This window comes from Harpegnathos saltator, unplaced genomic scaffold, assembly GCF_003227715.2.
Source record: "Harpegnathos saltator strain DR-91 unplaced genomic scaffold, Hsal_v8.6 scaffold54, whole genome shotgun sequence".
Lineage (NCBI taxonomy): Eukaryota > Metazoa > Arthropoda > Insecta > Hymenoptera > Formicidae > Harpegnathos > Harpegnathos saltator.
Window position 1 is genome coordinate 219,612 of NW_020230360.1, and position 16,594 is coordinate 236,205.

The 16,594-nt window shown below is 44.4% G+C and overlaps 1 protein-coding gene across 2 annotated transcripts in view; it reads right to left on the reverse strand.

Moving 5' to 3' along the window:
* The window catches only part of LOC105182041 (uncharacterized), a 37,726-nt gene extending 22,582 nt beyond the window's left edge, over positions 1–15,144 (reverse strand). The window contains exons 1-2 of one of the 2 annotated variants that reach the window (XM_025303344.1): positions 14,691–15,144; positions 14,048–14,566 (exon numbers count right to left, since the gene is read on the reverse strand). In XM_025303344.1, coding sequence (XP_025159129.1) covers positions 14,048–14,102 — 55 coding nt within the window. In that variant the 5' untranslated portion in view covers positions 14,103–14,566; positions 14,691–15,144. Of the gene's footprint in view, positions 1–14,047 lie in introns of both variants that reach the window. The other variant, XM_025303343.1, reaches the window with a different exon arrangement.
* Positions 15,145–16,594: the final 1,450 nt, after the last annotated feature.

Here is a 16,594-nt window from a genome sequence, read left to right on the forward strand (position 1 = left end):
AAAAAAGATTCACTAGTATAAAATCTTAATGTTAATAATATCGTTTCAGATACTCAGAAAGAGCCTGATTTCTGAAAAAACATAAAAAAAAATACAGTATAAATAAATTTTGTACTATTCGTACAACGTTCATTATTAGTAACCACTGTATTTTGCAACTAGTTAATTATTTAAAACTAATATTATAATTGAAAAATATTCCATATATGTCATTTGATTTATATGACGTATATTAATACCTTTCAGTTGGTAATCGAACAGCGTCTTGAATTCTTTCTATTAACATATGAACCGTAGCTTCGGATGAGCAAAATCTTGGAAGAGATTCTTTTTCGTCCTAAATTTCAAAATGACTTGGTCTTCGCCTTACAAGTCACGATTTTTCTCACGTTGACGTGTTTTATGTATCCTAAAAAATATCCTCATCTTCACTACTCTCTTCATAATATTCTTCATCACATATCGTAACAAATATTTTATATTTCTGCAAATATTTAACAATATGATCCTAAATATAATAATAGAGACACTGTGTATTGCGTGTAACGACGTTTAAACGGTCATCATTCGCAGTTTAGTGAAATCGAATACTTTAGAACTACGTTCTATTCTGATCTATTCATTGAAAAACAGTCTGATGCTTTTGACCAGAGTTTTTAAGTTACGATCTAAGTTTAAACCACTGTTGAAAAACCGGCCCTAAGACGCACTCCTTGCACTCGATTTTGCATTCTCTCGGGAGGTAATATACAGGTACTCCGACGTTTAATCGCCAGCGAGTCGCATTAGCGCTCACTTTGCCGAGCAGCGGCAAAGACTCGAGCCAAGGCAGCCAGCCGGCGGCTATCGCACTTTGCGATTGACAAAAAGCCATTTCACAAAGGCCGGGAATTAGCTTAATGTTTGCATTCGCAGTCGCAACGACGAGTGTCGTCATTGTTTAACACGAGTTGTCGCGTAAGTGCGCTGGTAAAGTGGAACGACGGTGCGAGCGCGCCGAGCGTTTCCAACTTTCATGGGCCGCGGTAGCCGCGTCGCAGTTACACGCCGCGCTTTGTTACACGGATACGTCGCGGTACCGTTATCTTAGTTTTGACGTGTTGCGCCTGATGGTCACAATGTAGACTGCACATGTGCACGCAAATATCCCGACTACGGGTTTGCCCATTAGTGGGCCGCTTTTTAACTCGCGAGATGGCAGATGAAGGCCGCGCTCGCACATCTACCTGCCAGCGACGACGAGTAGGATCTGATTTTTTCCTCTCTCTCTCTCTCTCCCCCTCTCCCCTACCTCTATCTTTTTCTTTCTCTTTTTCTAAGGTATAGAGGTACACCTGCATACCTGGATGACGTTGGACCTTGAAACCTCCGCGCGCCCGTGTCCGAGAAAATGGAAAAAATTACCTCGGCCAGCTAAAAATTGCTGATCTTGGCACACTTAAACATCATGCGCTACGACGCCGCGCGGAATGAAACAAATCGCGCAAAAGCTGTCTCGCGTTTTTATTCGCTCGCGATCGAATGGACACACAATATCCTCCCGCGTTCTCTCCTCGCTGCGATTCCTATCTCGATTATCCTCGTTTCAGCTACGGCGTTTCCAACCGCGTTTCAGGAACGCCGTAAAGTCGTTTCAAACCGCGTGAGCAGCCGAAGCGGGAAATTAAACGGCGGAGCCTCCGTAGGAACGAACTACGCGAGCGTTTCGATTGAACGTGGGAAGAACTAAAAGCAGCCGCGAATTAACCCGCAGACGGCAGGCAGACGGACGATTTTGCACATGCAACGAGAAGGATCGCGCGCGCGCGCGCGCGGAAAGTGCAGTCGCGATAATCGTCGATGAAAGTCACCGATCTTCGTGGCTGTGCCTTTCGCGTTTCACCATCAAGTGGGCGCGAGGGTGTCATAAATCTCTTTTCAAGGTCTTCATTGCGCACTGCCACCGCTGTAATCGCCGATCGTAACGCAGGGAGTGCACGACGATCGGGGAAATTACACGAAACTAGGACGTCGCGGAAATGGATGTTTAGCAGTTAAATAATAGCGCCGAGTCTCGTTCGCGCTCGTGAAACTTCGCTCACGATCGCTTTCTATGCGCTCCGATAAGCGCCGATTTGTCAGGATGTACTTACAGTTCCTGTAAACCCGAACGAGAATGTCAAGTGCCTTTTTATGCATGTTTTCACATCGCGTGACTTCTCCTTCTTCATCATATAATTATATTTTATGATTATACAGTTATATAAATATACATATTTTATAATTATATTATCATTATAATATTATTATACATTGTATGATAATATAATTATACAATTGTGTAATATGTAAATAATTATATTTCCATATGCAGAAATCATACAATATATTTGAAGGGAACGATGCGAAAACGATATGTCGCTAATTTGACTAAAAATATGAGATACGCCCAATGTATAATTTAATTGCTACTTTAGTTCACTGTACGAATTTTAGTTTCGGCATGTCTCGAGATCAGCGGCGACGTTTTAAATTTTAAGCGAGTTCTAAACGATTGAAGAAGAGCGAAGGCGATTTTGATCAAGCATCCGAAAAAAAGAGTAATTTCAGAACAAGCGGAATCATTTAAATTAATAAAGAGGATTTTATTCTTATATATGACCTCATGAGGATTCCTTTAAGATTAAGAGGAAAATATTACAAATATATTATTCTTAAAGTTAGAGGGATTATATGTTATATGTATAACGCAAATCTTATTGATTTCAATATAAATTTCTTCTTATACATAGATTGTTTAATCTTTTTTTTAGGATGGAAGAGAATTATTATTTATTCTTATTGTACCTTATTCTTACTTGTTATACTAGTTAATTTGAAAAAAATCACTATAATGTATAGCGAAAAGTAATATGATATGATATACAGGGTGTCCGGTAATTAGCTGCCAGCCCGAAATGTGAAGGTAGATTGGGATAAGACAAACATAAAAGTGCCATACTGTTTTGCGAAAATTTGCAATAATTATCGAGGCGGCGCTGTGGCCTAAGCAGCCGCAACGCTTCTCCAATCATCTGTATCGGCGCGCTCCCGCTCTTCAGATTTCTGTCATTAATAACTCGATAATTATTGCGAATCTCGCAAAACGGTATGGGACTTTTTTATGTTTATCTTAACCCAATCTACCTTCACACTTCGGCTTGGCAGCTAATTACCGGACACCCTGTATAGATGTACTTCTGGCTCCAGTTCTACAATAAGTAGACACGAATGAAATAAGATCATCGTAACAAATAAATTTCCAATCAATTTTGTTAGGGACTTCATAGTTACAAAGATGTTCATCATAATCAATTGTATGAAGCACAATTAAAAGAAAGAATATATTATTCAACTTCTTGCAATAGATTATAAACTGTATTTGATGACAAATATGAGTAAATTATCTTCGTTATATATTTTTCACAGCAACAAACAAACTTTTTCTTAAAAAGTGTTCCAAATATTCTGACCCATGAACATATGATTATTTTTTCGTTCGTGTCTGGAGCATGACTGAACAAAACTGAACCGAAATTCAAATCAACATATTCCTCTCCATATAAGAGGAAAATTAATTAATATAAGAGGAGATCCTCTTGAAATGAAAGGGAAACAGTTAAAATAATGTCTAATAAATTTTAGACGAATGGTTCATTTTAATCGCTTTGTCGAGAAGAGGAATCCTCTTTCTGCAAAAGGCTTCACTTCGAATACGAGACTATAGGAAAAATCACTTTACAAATAGAATACCTTTTTTTTTTGGGTATAATGTGATGAATAATCGAAAATGCCCGTTGTCGTATTATTCGGCTGTTCATTATTCAAGCGCGCTGTGCGTTACGTGAAACCGAAAGAAATCCGCCGTGTGCATTATCAAGGTTCGTTAACGGCTAATTCCACGCGGAAAGAATATAGTTTAGAGAGGAAGACGACGACGGCGCGGCGGAGGAGCAGCAAACCGAGAAGAGGCGGCGTTACTCGTTATTGTGTCGCTCTTTCGTAATCCGCGTGACTAATGCAAGTTCGCGCACCTGAAAAGTTTCCGACGGTCGCGCCTCCTCTTCTGTTTCCTTCTCTCTCTCTCTCTCTCTCTCTCTCTCTCTCTCTCTCTCTCTCTCTCTCTCTCTCTCTCTCGCCAAGTCGCGACGACGAACGCCCGTAAGCATCGGCGTCGGTTGCGTCGTAGGCCAGACATTTTCTCCCGGTAAGGCAAGTCGAAGCGAAGATGCAACGGTATCTCGCGGAATCGTTCTCGAAGCCGCAAATTGTCCGTTTTGTCAGCGGTCTTTTGTTACTCAACTCACTCCGTGTGCATGTAGCGGTTTCGTCTTTCTTAACTTTCAACTCGGCGCGACAACATTTGCGGCAACGTCCGTGCACAAGCTCGAGTTTCACCGCGTCGATCATTGTTTTATTATTTGGCGATTCTATTTTTCTCTTGACACACACACACACACACACACACACACCAACTCGAAAGGGGAGGGGCGACGACTCCAAGGAGAGCGGCCTTAGTATTCCGCTTATCATAAATCATAAATGACTGACCAATGACTGGTAGACCAATGATTAATGACGGATGTACTTTATAATTGACCTCAATGACGATCGCTCGATTAACGAGCATTTTATCAATCAAGTGTCATGCGAGCAATCATTCATTCATCGCGGGAATAGTTCCGTCAGGTGGACGGTCGAGCGCGCTAGCATTTTCCAATTATTTAGGAAGCCCCGAGAGAAGCAAGCTCGACCGCCGCCGCCGGCCGACGGAGAGGAGCAGGATTCACGACGAGAGTGGAAAAAGGAAACGAGCGTCGTTTGCCGGAGAAAGTATCCGACATCGGCTCTAGAAATTGCCGATCTCTTCCTACGTTGCGAGTGCACTTCGCGCGTTGCCGCGTGCGAATATCACGTGCTATTTAGAAAAGTTATCGGGCTGGCCCGAGCGCACGCCGATCGTCTCGCCTTGATACTCAATCACAAGTTAGAAATCGGAAACTCGAGTGTGTGCAGAGTGGAGTTGCGGGCAGCGAGATATCATGGCGGCCTGCATTCTCCGCGATCCGCTGGTTTTAGCTGGATTTATCGTGCCGTTATAACGCACGTGGCCGCGATACAAAACGAACGGCGCGATAAAATCGCGCATTGAGAGAGACGCGGAGATCCAGCCGGAGATTTCCGCCGGAGATTCTTGCTCCGCGAGAAGCAAACGCCGCGACGCCCCGCGACGCGTCGCGGCGCGACCGCGACGGAGGAGAAAAGAAAGCAAGCACGCGATAAATCGAGCATTTTATTTGAACATGCGAGTGAATTGAATGGAAGGTATGTTATTATCGGCTAAAATCGCAATACGCGTATACGAGCAAGCCGGTCGAATAGAAAGTGTGGGAGCGATGGGAAGTTCTCATCCGCTCGTGTCTCTAAACGCATTCGTTTTACGAGGCGCGCTTGGGATTTCTTTCCACGTGGCCGGAAAACGCGATTTTTTCCAGGAAGATACGCCGAGAATCGCGCGCGAGACTCGGCGCGAGTTCGGGTTTTTCGAGGCGGTTCTGAAGCGCGCGCGCGAGTTTCAATGTCGTATCTTCCGACGCGCGCAATTTCGGCGCTTCCGCGTCGTCCGGTGATCCTTGCCGGACTCCCAATCGCAGTCCCAATGTCACCGACTCGAAAGGAACAAAGAAATTACGGGATACCGTTTACCGGGCAGCTGCCGCCGCGCAGCTCGGCAAACCGTTTCGCCACGACGCGGACGATGCCGCGCGACTGGAAATAATTGGCCGCTTTTTCTTTCGTCGTCCGTTCCTCCGCGGCAGATTTCAGTGTCATCGCGGCCGGCGAACCGAAAACGTCATCGCGCTTCCTCGTAACCCGGAATCGGGGTTAGCGTAATTACGAAACGACGGGACGGAACGACGCCGTCGGTATAATGCGATCGCGGCGGCGCTAGGAAGCCGTGTGACCGGTAAAATTGCTATTACGCAGATGATTCGATAATCAGACGTTTCCAGCTCCGTTTCCGTCGACGACGTTTGTTTAGACGACGTAACGCGATTTCCTCGGACCGTCATTCGAAATGAGAATCTGCGCCGATGAAATCGCGCGGACGTTTCTCGTTCCGTCTCGCCCGTTTTGTTTCATTCGCGCTCTCCGCGATTTTCCTCCCTATCCGTGCGATTTCTCATCGTGTTGGATTAATTATTTTTCATCGAACTTTCTACTCGATTTTAACGACTCTTAACCTGGTTGTTTTTAATCGAATATACAACCGATTTTTTAATCGAACCTGACTCGCCCAAAGACGAGGCGACAAAAGTCTGATTCTTGGAACCAGTTTTTCAATAATGGTTTAAACTTAGATCGAATGGCTTAAACTCTGTTCAAAAGCGTTAGATTGTTTTTCAATGGATAGATCGGAATAGAACGTAGTTCTAAAGTATTCGGTTTAACTAAACTGCGAATGATGACCGTTTAAACGTCGTTTAATGGATTAATAAACGTCGTTACACGCAACAGTGTCTCTATTGCTATATTTAGGATCATATTGTGAAATATTTGCAGAAATATAAAATATTTGTTACGATGTTTGATGAAGAATATTATGAAGAGAGTAGTGAAGATGAAGATATTTTTTAGGATACATAAAACATATCAACGTGAGAAAAATCGTACCTTGTAAGGCAAAGACCAAATCATTTTGAAATTTGGGACGATAAAGAATTTCTTCCAAGATTTTGCTTATCCGAAGCTACGGTTCACACGTTAATAGAAAAAATTCAAAATGCTGTTCAATTACCAATTACTCGAAGGTATTGATCTATATATGTCATATAAATTAAATGACATATATAGGATATTTTCCAATTATAATATTAGTTTTAACTAATTAACTAGTTGCAAAATATGGTGGTTACTAATAATGAACATTGTACGAATAGTACAAAATTTATTTATATCGTATTCTTTTTATTTTTTCCAGAAGTCAGGCTCCTTCAGTAGCTGAAACGATATTATTAACATTAAGATTTTACGCTAGTGGATCTTTTGAGTGATAAGCACAGGTGATTTCGTTGGTGTTCATAAAAGTACAGCAAGTAAAGTAATTAATAAAGTTTCAAGGACAATTGCTCAACTTAGACTTGCACATGTAAAATTTCCGAATACAGAGGAAGATATTCAAAGACATCATAAAAAGTTTTACAATGTTGTAAGATTTCCAGTGTTGCAAGATTTTGTGTGGGTGTCCTAGACTGCGCTCATATTAGAATTAAATCTCCACGTGTCTAAAAGCGAGCCGCACAGCGATGACTTTTCGTCGTTCGCCGGCTTAAGAATAACAAAGGCTTATCCGAACTCTCTTCAGCGTGCGCTTAAAAAACGCACAGGATGTAAAAGTAGATTTATGGGTCAAGGAAGGATCAAATAATCTCTTTAGTTTGAAAAGCACGAGTGGAAAACCGGCCCGTGATGGTACACGCGCGAAACCACCGAGTTCTCGCGGGTAGTTTCGTGAAAAACCAACTGCCTTTGCCCGCATATGAGATTACGCAACAGCTTGCGCAGAGTGCAGTTGCATAAAATTTTTTCAGCGCGCATCGTTCAGCCACTGCCGTCAAAGTGCCGTTTGCGAGTTTGCGCAACGACCTTTGTTGCATGTGGGCCACCTTCGCTCCTTTCACTCTTAACCCGCGAAGATGACCGAAGGGTTAATGACCATCGCGGCGATGGTTCGCGGAGAATGCAGCCGTATCTCGGGACAAACGGACGACCGGAAGAGGCTGACGCGCCATTGTGCGACCGACGACTCGTCCCGCGCAAGCCGCCGCGCCGGGTGAAATAAAGTGGCACGATCGCCGAGAGAGGATCCGCTACTAAACTATCATCCGGACGTCCCGGCGAACGTGAACGTGAGCATTAATCCCCTCTCGCTCGATACCGTACACGCGCGCGGAATGCTATATCTCACGTCACGAGGGAGTCTCGGGATCCTCGGCAATGTACGTTCGCGCCCGCGCGAAGCCCGTCGACGAGAATAGTCGACGAGCGAGGGAGGACTTCGCTCAGTCACTCGAAAGTTACTCCGATTTGCTTCACCCGCCCGCGCCGCAACGCCGCGGACACAACGATCGTCGTGACCCACATCGCGGCCGCGCCGCGATCCTTTTGGACACCTTTCTCTCTCGATCCCCGTCGTATGTAAAATAGTCGCGTCGCGGATACGCTTCGACGTCCAGTCCCGCTGCGAGACGTCACGTCGTCGTCAGACGACGTGTAGGTATCGACGCGCGATCGTCTCTATCGAGTAGCAATGACACGACCTAATTGAAAAGACACGAGCGCTCCGCGTTCTCGCGCTGGATAACGATCTCTCAATCGATCGGCGCGCATCGACGATCTATCTCTCTCTCTCTCTCTCTCCTCTCTCTCTCTCTCTCTCTCTCTCTCTCTCTCTCTCTCCCCCTCCCTTTCTCTCTTTCTCTCTACCTTCTCCGCTCTACCTTCGCGCCACGAGGAGAAATTAATTGCCGGGAGAAAGGCGACTTTGAACCGCGCGGCCTGCGCCGCAGAAAAAAGCTAATCCGCCATGACACGCGGAACAAAGTGCTCCGGTGCGTGTTAACGCTACCGCATGCAGGCGTTCGATCTCTAAACTGCATTATGCAATTGGCGCGAGGTCCGGTTACGGTTGCGACGATCAACGGGCCGACCTGTTTTTGATTGTAATTTTCCTTTATCGCCGCTTTCACATAGGAAGCGTGAGCTACGGATAGCCGCGATAGCGGCAAAATTGAAATTAAAGCTCTCGGCGAGGTGACGGTGTGTTTAATCGACGGGAGGGAGGGAGGAGCAGCTAACATCGCGACGAATATCATCGATTATTTCCACGTCTCACGCTCATCTCGCCTCGTATGTTTTTCGGGATAATTGAGCTTGCAAGAAAAGCGTGACTTTTCCGCTTCTCGCGCGGTTCTTGCGACAACGCACCGGCGAGCGCGTAATCATCGCGATCGAAATTATTCTACGAGATAACCGACGACGAAAGTAATGGCGCGCTCGTAGTTTCACGGGCACGGTCACAACAAACGAACGCTTTCACGCGAGGACCGCGCGGAGTATCGCGCCTTGAATTTCTATCCGCTTCCTTACGCAGCCGGGGATGAGTACTCCCTCCGTGCAGAGTCCCGTAAGGTTCAAAATTATGACGGTCGACTCTTTTTCAGAGCGCACCCTCGCTTATGTCTTTGAAAGATCGGAACTCTACGACGCTCCACGTCCGATCGAAAAATAGACGCTTTCGAAAAATGATTATTTCGCAAATGTTGAATCTCGCAATTTGCGACGCACCGCTGAAAACTTGCTTCATCGCACTTCCAGCTTCGGCTGCGTAAGCAGCGGCGCGATTCGCTTTTATTAAGAATTACCCGAGTCATTTCGACGCTTCTCTCGCGGTTTACCGAGCTACGATGTCTGCGCGCGCGAGTCACGTGACTCGGCGATTTTATTAACCCTTTAACGCTTTTTTATAAGTGTTTTAAGAATAAAATTTGAGTTTTTTTCAACTGAGACTGTAGTGATAACCAAAAAGAATGTCAGAATTTTATATTGGTTTCTTTATCGTTCGTTTCTTGTTTATTGGTAAATATGACTTGGATCCTTGGAAAGCGTGTATGAAATGAGCAACCTATACGGAGAGAAATGAAGGGTAATCTATACGACATAACTCTGACGGTCAGCTTGACATTTTTCAGCTGAAACTTTACTATATTTGTGAGTGAAGTTTATCATTCAGAGCGTCAAGCTTATCACATCACTCAATAAGTTCGTAGGATCGTAGGATAGATGGCGCTACTGTTGACAAATCCATATGATTTTTAGGAAGTACTAACCTTCAAATGTTACGTGTCAAAGTTTCGTGACAATCGGACGTTTAGTTCACAAGTTACAGTGGTTTTAGTGACGCTACTGTTTTAATTTTGAAAACAATGGAAAAATCTGAGTTTCGTGTGTTAATAAAGCATTGCTTTTTAATGGGAAAAAATACCGTTCAAGCGAAGCAATGGCTTAACAAGTGTTATTCGGACTCTGCTCCATCGAGACAAATGGTGGAGAAGTGGTTTGCTGATTTTAAAGGCTACAAATACCGATGACGCTGAACGCTCTGGTCGCCCAAATTCGGCAGTTATTCCAGAAAGCATAAAAAAAGATCCACAAAATAGTTTCGGCCGATCGTAAATTGAAGTTACGTGAGATAGCTGACACCTTAAAGATATCAGAATGCAGTGTATTCACCATTTTGCATGAACATTTCTCCATGAGGAAGCTCTGTTCGAAGTGGGTACCGCGTTTGCTCACAGTCAATCAAAAACAGCAACGCGTCGACGATTCAGCGGGCTGTTTGAAGCTGTTTCGGCGCAATAAAAAGGATTTTTTGATGCGGTATGTGACAATGGATGAAACATGAATCGATCACTACACTCCAGAGTCGAATCAGCAGTTAGCTGAGTGGACAGCACAACCGGCGAAACCTGCCCAGAGCGACCAAAAACGCAAATGTCAGCTGATAAGGTTTCGGCCTCCGTATTTTGGGATGCGCAAGGTATTTTATTTATTGATTACCTTGAGAAAGGAAGAACCATCAATAGGGAATATTATATGGCGTTAGTGGTGCGTTTGAAGGAAGAAATTGCGAAGAAACGACCCCAAATGAAGAAGAAAAAAGTGCTCTTTCACCAGGATAATGCACCGTGTCACAAGTCGCTCGCAACAATGGCAAAATTGCACGAATTGCACTTTCAATTGCTTCCCCATCCACCGTATTCTCCGGATCTGGCTAGTCCAGCGACTACTACCTGTTTGCAGGCCTAAAAAGAATGCTCCAGGGAAAGAGATTTGGCTCCGATGAAGAAGTGATTGCCGAAACTGAAGCCTATTTTGAGGCCGAAGATAAATCGTTCTACAAAAAAGGCATCTAAATGTTAGAGAAGCGTTGGAATCAATGTATCACTCTTGAAGGAGACTATGTAGATGAATAAAGTCAAATTTTCCCTAAAAGTTGTTGTTTTATTAGTCATCCTACGAACTTGAGTGATGTGATACCACGTATTTCAGAAGAATATCTTATGGATCACCATTTAGATAGTCTATCGTTCCTTCATTTTTCGCCGCATAAAAAACTGCAGGTCACCAGGTTTCGCCAGGAAAATAGGTTGATTTCTTGATTTTTGTGTCCACCATATTGGATTGGTATTCTTTTAATTTCACATTTTGCATCTGAGAAAGCTTCCAAATATATGAAATTATAGCAGATACCAATCTATTCATTTATAGTGCACTACTAGATGACAATGCTGACTATGCCTACTTGGAATTTGACAAAACATGTTATCATTAAAACTGAGCTGAAAACAGACCAAACCGAATCTACATACAATCGACATACCATTTTTTAGAAGAGGAATTCACCTTTACAGTGATGCAAAGAAAACGAAAAAATTCCCTTCTTTGACTGAGTTATGGATTCTTAAATGCGTCTCTGGTAACTATAGTTACCAGTAGGCGTTAAAGGGTTAAATCGCGATTTTACAATTTTACAATTTCGGCGAAATACGCGGGGAAGTACTCGGTCGATGGATTCCTCGTGCGGATGATGTCGCGCATCATCGCGTTAGGCCTCCCGAGCATTAATCCCCGTTCGTCGTTGCATTAATCCTCGATGTCTTTCACGTGCGTGCATGTAATATTAGTACCCGAGAGTCGCTTTCACTGCTATCGGAGAGTAACCTTTGCGAACGCCTGCGGCGGCAACGTGCCCGTGAAATTTGCATTTACCTTATCACGCTTCAAGTCCCGCTCGTGCCAATTTTATTTTCGTCGACAACGATGAGCGTGAGTGATGTTGCATTGCGACATGAAGAAAGAAAACTTTCCACAGGCGGAAGAATGTTGCCACGACTGGTCTCTCGAGAATCGTCCGCTCGGGCTAGCGTGATGTTATTCTTCAGAAAATAACTTGCTGAGTGTACATCGCGATTTTCTTCATCTTTCGCAAATAATTTGCGAAGTTTCGCTTTATTCGCCTCGTTTCTTGCCGCCTCGTACTTCGCGAGCAGTAAGCTGATACGTATATCCGTCCGGTAGCGTGATCACGTGACATTCCATGTGACATTGACGTTTAGCATTAGAAAGAACCAAGTATTACTGTTCAGCTCTATAATTATTTCACGTTAATTTCTTTGGCCTCGAATTTTAAGTTCTCGTTAAAAGTTGACTTCGCTCTTTTTCAGTCGTCTATAGAACGCGCTTAAAATTTAAAACGTCGCCGGTCGACCTCGAGACATCCGGCTTACACGATTTAGGCCCGGTTCCACAATTTACTATAAACGAAGTTTAACTCGTTAACCCTAATTTAGACGGAAAATTGCGTTCCACAACTGCCTTAAACCATGATGATTGTTGATTTCTCACAGTTAAAGTTAAACACAAAACTTTGAGCGTTTAATGAATTTAAACGAAGTTTAACACTGCAGCATCATCAATTTGAGAAACAAATTTATGACTATCCCGGTTTTGGAGTTCAGTTGACAAATATTTTGAACGTTTGAACGCCAAAGAGATATGGCTTTAGAATACATATTGTCTTCATCTAAAGGTGAAGATTTTGAAAACTTAATTTATCGACGGACAAGAAATATAAGAATAAGACGACCATCATATTTGGAAGAATTTGATAATGTCGATTTTCATGCACGATTTAGATTATCAAAAGAATCTGTTATTGCAGTTCTAGCAGAAATCGAGCATGAAATTTCTGATAAAACAGAACAGTAAGTATATAAATTTAATTTAAAATATTGGGTTTTTTGCTCCGACAGATTATATTCTAAAATAGAGTAGCAACTATACATAAAAGTCAATTATTATATGATAAATGCAATCAAATCAATAATATAAACTAATTGATTATTATTAACACTGGACTTCCACCTTTTAACAAATTAATACTTATACACAAATACAGCAAATGTTAATGTTGGTTAGTGTTTACTTGATACGAAACAGATATATGTGTATTGTTCTTTACTAGATGTCATAGCATCCAGCTTATTTCAATTTTCTCTCTTTTCACTTTTAGCAACAACCAATCGTACTTTACGTTTGAAAAGAAAGAGAAGTCCTTGACAGTTTTTTCATACAGACTGTACAGGTTTAAGTAAACTACAGTTAAAAATACGATGTCGCGACGGAACGCGATATAAGTTTAACCATGCCGTTAAATGTAACATCAGTTCAGATACAGTCACGGTTTAAACTTGATTTTGAGTGGAACTGGGCCTTAATAATTGCCCCGGATTTGTTAACGGTAAGGCACACGACGGGCAACATATGGGCGGCACGAATCTATCACAGAAAGAACAATGGAGGGAAGCGATCGAAGTAGTTCAAGCGCTGAATATATGGCGGCAACTCCTTTGCTCTGAGGTTGCTCTGAGGCTGACCGAATTATGCGCCGCGCAAACGTTATATTACCCCTTTACACAAATCTTCCCCCTCCCGGGGAAAAAATCACCATTTTGCGATTTGTCGGTTCGCTCGACACGGAATGCACAGGGAAGGCGATCTTTTGTGCTTAATTATCGATCGAATGTATGTATTCGCTGATTTCTTTTCCTTCTCGTGCATGGCAATGATGCGTCCTAGATATTTTTCGTGAAATGCTGACAGCCAATGAGCGCCGAACGATGACTCAATAATTCGCTCGTCTCTCTCTCTCTCTCTCTCTCTCTCTCTCTCTCTCTCTCTCCTTCTACGTCTAGCGAGCTCGAATTTTTAATGAAGCGTGAGCGTGTATACTTTGTGCCACTTGCGTGACACACATAATACAAAAATCAACGCCATTGTTTCCGTCGTTCGCATGAAAGAAAAAAGAAAAAAAAATCCGGGACGTGAGAAACAGACGCGGGGAGGGGGAGGGGGAGGGGGAGGGGGGTGCTCCCGCGTGTTGAAAAGACGTGGATGATCCGCTTACCGAAAAAACTGGTCCATCGTATTATCCAAAATGTCAGCAAAAGTTTGCCGATCATCTCACGTCTCTGGACTATCCCGGAAGCCTCTTTAAAAGTCCACCATCATTGCGAGCGGTTAGAAATCCATCGTCAGCCACGGCAGGCGTCTCGGCAGGTAGGTGCGGGGAAGACGTCAACGAGCTTGCATCCTCTCGCGTTTTACACGGCTCGGCGATAAGAGCGAGGCGAGGAACGAGGAGACAACTCTGCCGCGTTGTGTCGGCGGGAGAAAGATACACCGACGGTCTCCGGCGAATTTTCTCTTTCCCTTACAAGGCCGATCTCTCACTCGCGAATTATTCGCCTCTCTCGATGCCTAGGCTGCACCGGAGAATCGCCATTTACGCGAAGGTTTGTCGGCTGGCTTACGCGCGCAAATCGGCCCGATTGCGATCAATCCGCGGCGCGATAAGGACAGCTCGCAAGCGCCAGTGCTTTCGTCATTCTGGACACGTCCTCGACTATCCCGCGGCCAGGAGACACTGAAATATAGAGACGACTTGGGACGAGAGTGCGCGACGTCGTCACGGTGCAAACTCGTCGGCTCGACCGGCCGTCTGCTTTCTCCCCGTCGAGAGAGCCTCTCCTCCGAGCCTTCAAATTCACCTCTTGCGCAAGTGCGCTCTTACAAGTGACGTCTTGGCGCGCTTCTGACGAAGATGCGGCCACTCATGTGCGCAACCTCATGAGGCACCACAGGATTCACCTTCCCCCGCGGTCGGTCAGCGTCGACGACCCGGCGATGTCGAAACGCGTCGATTTCGCGTCGAAGAAACTCGCGGCGACTCGACATCGATCGCGATCCCGCGCGAGCCCGAGAGAGCCTGCTCCTCTCGCCTCTCGCCTGCTCGCTCGTATCTTCTCCGCTCCTTTGCGAAATTGTAGACCCGACGAAATGCGAACACGATTCCGCGACGCGGTTTTCACGACGCTCGATACGCGTTTCGGCGCGCCGTAACAGAAACGAGGAGAAAGAGAGAGAGAGAGAGAGAGAGAGCGAGCCGATGTACGCGCTACGCCTGTGGAAGCACGAGAGCTGCTGCCTCGTGGCCTACTATAACAGAACTGACTCCCACCGTGGTATTACACCGTCTCTTTACCTGCCATGAGCGGCAATGTACGGTGTTTAAACATCGTGCCTCGCGACGGCGATCGGCCGTCCCTCCACCACTCGGAGCTCTCCACCACCGCCAAGAAGGCGACGCGGCGACGTCACCGAGAGAAGTCTCGTCCGGCAGCTGTCAGGAAGGCTATTTTGCAGAATTTCTCAAAACGAACAATATATCGGAAACTATATCGGACCGCTGATTATGAGCGCTGTAGCAGGAAACTGCGTAGCGGAATATATATAAATAATACGCGCGCTCACGCTACTCGCAAATTGAAAAAAGAAATTCGTTCGTCAGAGCCGTTTTGTTTGTTAAGTACTCCGCGTAAAACGCGCGGCTTTCTAAAACGTGCATTCTCGTCAGCCTTTATAGCCCATCGTCGAAATCCAGATTGCAAAACCGAAGCGATCGCTCGCGATTCGGCGAGCCCGATATTTGATCCGCGCGACCGCGCGATGGAAGTAGTTAATCACTGTGCGAACACACGAGCGGTTAAACTGGAAGGAAGAAAAACTTAGTGTAGTCGGCCAGGCGTGTGCATTCTTCACTCCCGATTCTGTTCGCGTAACCGATCGGGAAGTCGGAGTCTACCTTGTTACTTTCGTAGATTACCGGGCATTACGTGCGTAAAATCTGCCTATAAATGTATAAAGACAGCCTCAACACGTAACGAGAATGACGTTTCCGCGACTAACCACGCGAGACTTCGACGTCGATAACCGTCGTGCGTGATTACTGTGTGATTACAACGCGCGAAAATGATTTTGTCGAGTGAGACGCGTTGTCGCGTGATTGAGGAAGATTGAGCGCAAAACTTTAACACAGAACGTATTTGTGTTCACTTTCTAACAATCCGATGTGCAGTCTGCGTGCAGTATCACCTCGGCTTAAAATTTCACCCAAAATAAAGTATTCTGTTTGTAAAGTGATTTCTCTCATAGTCTCATATTCTAAGCGAAGCCTCTTATCGGAAAAGGATTTCTCTTTTGATGAAACGATCAAAATGGACCATTCATCTGCAATTTATTAGGTATTATTCTAACTGTTTTCTTCTTATTTCAAGAGAATTTCCTCTTATATCAATTAACTTTCCTCTTATATCAAGAGGCAAGCTTGTCGGTGATATTCCTCTTCCATCTACTTACACAGAGACCACTCTCTGTGCGTGTGACGTCTAGAGCAAAGAAAAAAGAAGAAAGATCGTTATTCAGTTTGTGTTGTTTTTCCCGGTTGTTTCGTCATGAACGAAGTTCAAGAATTTTTGGAGAAAATCAACTTAAAGACATACTGGCCCATATATTTCAGCGCAAGTACGAGGGTAGTCCCAGAAGTACCTGACCTGACGTATAGATAGCGGTTGTTGTTTGAAAAGAATGACTACGGCAGAAAGTACCAACCTTA